Source organism: Nicrophorus vespilloides, unplaced genomic scaffold (assembly GCF_001412225.1).
Source record: "Nicrophorus vespilloides isolate i.1.1-1 unplaced genomic scaffold, Nicve_v1.0, whole genome shotgun sequence".
NCBI classification, from domain to species: Eukaryota; Metazoa; Arthropoda; class Insecta; order Coleoptera; family Silphidae; genus Nicrophorus; species Nicrophorus vespilloides.
The window spans coordinates 4,943-9,242 of NW_017097338.1; the positions used below are offsets into that span (position 1 = coordinate 4,943).

General features: G+C 35.8%; 1 protein-coding gene across 1 annotated transcript; it reads right to left on the minus strand.

Annotated features, from left to right (window-relative positions):
- Positions 1 to 203: 203 nt before the first annotated feature.
- LOC108559869 (integrator complex subunit 12-like) lies at positions 204 to 1,201 on the minus strand. The gene has a single exon (XM_017917239.1). It carries the CDS (start codon positions 1,121 to 1,123, stop codon positions 392 to 394), a length of 732 nt encoding a protein of 243 aa, XP_017772728.1. The 5' UTR covers positions 1,124 to 1,201; the 3' UTR covers positions 204 to 391.
- Positions 1,202 to 4,300: the final 3,099 nt, after the last annotated feature.

A 4,300-nucleotide genomic window follows, 5' to 3' on the forward strand; every position in this document is an offset into this window, starting at 1 on the left:
TCAATGAAAAATATACTTTTTTTTATTAATTACTAAATTCAAACATGCGTACTTACAATTAATCAACACTATTTTGTTGTTGTTCGAAAATTTCAGCCAATTTCGCGAACACTTCGTAGATAAAATTTTAAAACTGACGTTGTTTTTATTTATAAATAACGTAACTATGGCAACAATTGAAACAAAGCAAACTCTGATGATAAAGGGGGAAAATTGTTTATTTATGAAACGCACATCAATTCTAACATGAATAATATATCTACAACTATATATAAAAATACCATGTGTAAGGGCCATAAGGGATTTATTGATACAATAAACTAATCATCTAAATTGTATGTGTGTGTTGAATGTGTACAGTAGTATTTCTTTATTTATTCGAAGCTCTCTTTCATCTGGGCAGTTTCTTCTTCTCGTGCTGCTTGGCCGCCTTCTTCTTCATGATCTGTATGCGTTTATCGGCGCTGATGATATTCGAATTGGACGTGGAGGAGGAGTGTCTGGATGAGCTCGACGACGATGACGAAGACGTTTTGCTGGACGATTTACTCGAAGAGCTCTTCGAAGACGAGCTCGATTTCGAACTGCTTTTATAGCTGGACGAGCTGTGTCTCGGAGTGTTGGCTGGAGAGCTCTTGGATTTAGACGAAGAATGACTCGATGAAGAGCTGGTTGGACTTTTCTTCACTTTCTTAGCTTCCTTGCAGTTGTTGCAAATCCATGAGCCTTCCGCTTCTTGCTGTGTGACTGCAGGTTGATGGCACTCCTGATGGTACAGGTAATGGCAATCGGAGCACTCGAGCAATCTGTTCCTTGCACCGACATCCATTCCTTGACACACGACACAGTTCAGATCTTCTTTCAGCAAATCCAATTCGAGTTCATTGTCTGAACTCGATGTCGTTTTGCTCTCCTCCATGATGTTCTTGTAGTCCTCGAGGCCTCCTTGCTTGAAAAGTGTTTGGATCATCGGAGTGAAATTCTTTTCAATGCCAGTCTTCGATTTGATTGCCTCCTCGAGCATAGTCTGCAGCAGTGGTTTGCCACCCTGCAAATGGTCACGGGAATGCAAGGCCGTTATGGCCTTTATGTAATAAGGGTCTATATCAGCAACTGTAGTCATCTCGGCGGCAGTTTAAAAACAACTGCTAGCTCTGCTCCTCCGCAGCCAGACAAATAATCTTAGTAGGTTATGTATACTTGTCAAAACATTGATCTGAAATCACTTACGTAAGATTGGTTACATACATAAAAAAAAAACTAAATATATTAGTAAAACAACATTAATTTCAATAAAATATCACAAAACAAAATACTTATGTAATTTACTAAATAAATCATCAACTAATTTAATTTTAAAGTATTTGAAGATATTGCAGCATGAAGTAAGTTTGGTTGCATAAACAATGCATGAACTTAAGACAAACTTTTTCAAAAGTATTTAAATTTGTTAATTTCAACAAAATAATTACATTATTAAACCTAAGCTATAATAAATTATTACATTAATAGCATTTTTTTTATGAAAATTTTATTAACTTTCCAGTCAATTTTATTAAAGTTTTCGTTAATATTTTAAAAGTTGTACTTGGGTTAATTGTTTATTAATTCAAAGTAATTTATGTAGTTGTTTTACTCAAAGTAATAAATATGTTTTGGGATATCTATAATCGTATATTTGTAACTAATTAATAAGTTAATTTATATTAAGTTTTAAAAGAAATTCTCATGAATGATTATAGAATTAATACAGATATGATCCATTAATTACTGTCGTCCTCAATCCACTGTTAATTCGGTGCGAAAAGGACGAGTCAGGACGTTTTTCAGGATTATAAAATTTATATATAAAAATAAAATCGGATTAATGATGCGTGCGTGAGCGAACACGCGCTTATTAAAAGGGTTTAATTAACTCTCTTCTCTTCGGAAAATGAAATGGCGAATAAACATTTACATTTGGGCCGGAAAGGGAATCGCAGCATACGGTGTGTGTGTATGTATAAGTACTATATGTATATGCGGATGGCATGTGTAAACGAAGACTATGTACATACACTTGTTCCGGATAAGTTAATTTTATCTGGAACAATGTAATTAGACGGCACGGCCGGACGAAGATAAGCCTACAACCCCAACCTTCTCCGAACCCTTATCTTCGGCGCCCACACGCACCCCATATAATTATGTAATCGAGATGTGCGAGTGTAATCGAGAAAACACCCCAAAATTCTTCGCAAACGAAACACAATTAATAGTGGATAGTTTGTCCAAAATCTCAATAAACTTTAGAAATAACAGTTGTCAGCTTTTATTTGTAAATAAGCCGTAGTTTTATGTTCCATTCTTACAGAAGCAGTCGCAAATCGAATCGACGTAAAATGAAGTCATATTTATAGTGAGGTAACTATAGGGCTAGACCAGTGATTCCCAAAGTGGTCTATATCGACCCACAGGGGTCTATGACAACATTCAAGCGAAAAAAAATATTTACATTTATTATACTATCTTATAATATAAAGACATAAACATTATTTATAAAAGTACCTATGAAGTAAAAAATTTATTATATATGTCTATAAAATTGTTCAACTAATTTCCAATAATTGTGGCAGATTATGAATGATTAAAAGTCAAAGAATTGATATTTATATATTGTTTAAGAATGCAGTGAAGACGTTTTACGATTATTATTGAAAATCGTTGCTTCGAAAAATATAATTGAGATCAAGCGGTGTTGGATTATTCATGTCTTCGGAGAAATCACGTTAGGAAAATTGATACGTTTTTCCTGTTTCGCAGCAGGAAAATTCCCCGAGAATAATTGGATTTCGATGTAGCTGCTTATTGGTTTGTTTGACCTATCTCGCAAAAGAGAGTGGAAAATGTTGAGATTGTTAGCATGCAAAACAAAGGGGAAGCTTTCAGTGTAGTCGTCAAATGCTTAGCGGCTCATTAGACCGTTTCCCAACCCGTGCTCTTTTAATCCCTAAACCCCAAGCAATTACCCCTAGACGACGCTAATTAACTTCCATATGATTTCTGCACGGCAAGTAAGTGCTGTCTGCATGCACACGAGGAGCGTGATTTCTCCGAAATCAATCGATGAAGAATACGCTCGTGTGTAGAAGAAGTCGCAATTGACGATGATCGGATTTCTCGTTGACTTTATACCGCCGGGTTAATTAGAGGCAGTTTCCATGCGGAATTTACGAGCGCCTAAGGTTGAAAGATGGATCGGCTTATTTGTATCTAATTAAATGGACGAATGAATTGGTGGAAGGAGGAAGCGATGCGTCCTTCGCGAGTGGTAAAAGCATCGATTGTCGATTGCCTTATGTTTTCGGTCGGCCATTAAAGGGAGATTTACGTGGCGGGGAATCACGTGGCACGGAGTATGGGGGGCGCTTGCCACCCCCGCCCGGCGCCTCCGCACGTCACGGATCGAAACACAGGTCAGGTGATATAATTTACATGCAAATAAGATTAGCAGATACCTAGACACAAATTCCGACCGTAATGGCTCCACGTGAATACTGAAAGGACACGAGAGAGAGGAGGACTCTAGGAATCTATCCAATCTCACAAAAAAATGATTTGTAAAACTCTACAAGTAACTACACCTCATTTTCTAAATTCATTATTTCAACATCTTTCTCTTTAGAAGTTAATTGCAAATCTACTATAGTACAATAACAAAATAGTTTGCATAAAGTTTAAGAAACATAAAATACAAAAAGCTAAGATTGTGATAAAGTTTGGAAACAACAGTAATTAATACAAGATATTAATAAGTAATTAGTTGTTTTGGGACAACAAAAAGAATGGAGATGGTATGAAAGAGTATTGTTGTGGTGGGTTGGTTTGGAAAAGACGAATGGCTCCACGTGAATACTGAAAGGACACGAGATGGAGGAGGACTCTAGGAATCTATCCTCACAAAAAAAATATTTGTAAAACTCTACAAGTAACTACACCTCATTTTCTATATTCATTATCTCAACATTTTCCTGTTTAGAAGTTAATTGCAAATCTACTATAGTACAATAAAAAAATAGATTGCATAAAGTTTAAAAAACATAAAATACAAAAAGCTAAGATTGTTTGGAAAAGACGAATGGCTCCACGTGAATACTGAAAGGACACGAGAGAGAGAGGATAGAGATGGAGGAGGACTCTAGGAATCTATCCTCACCACAAAAAAAATATTTGTAAAACTCTACAAGTAACTACACCTCATTTTCTAAATTCATTATCTCAACATCTTTCTCTTGAGAAGTTAATTGCAAATCTACTATAG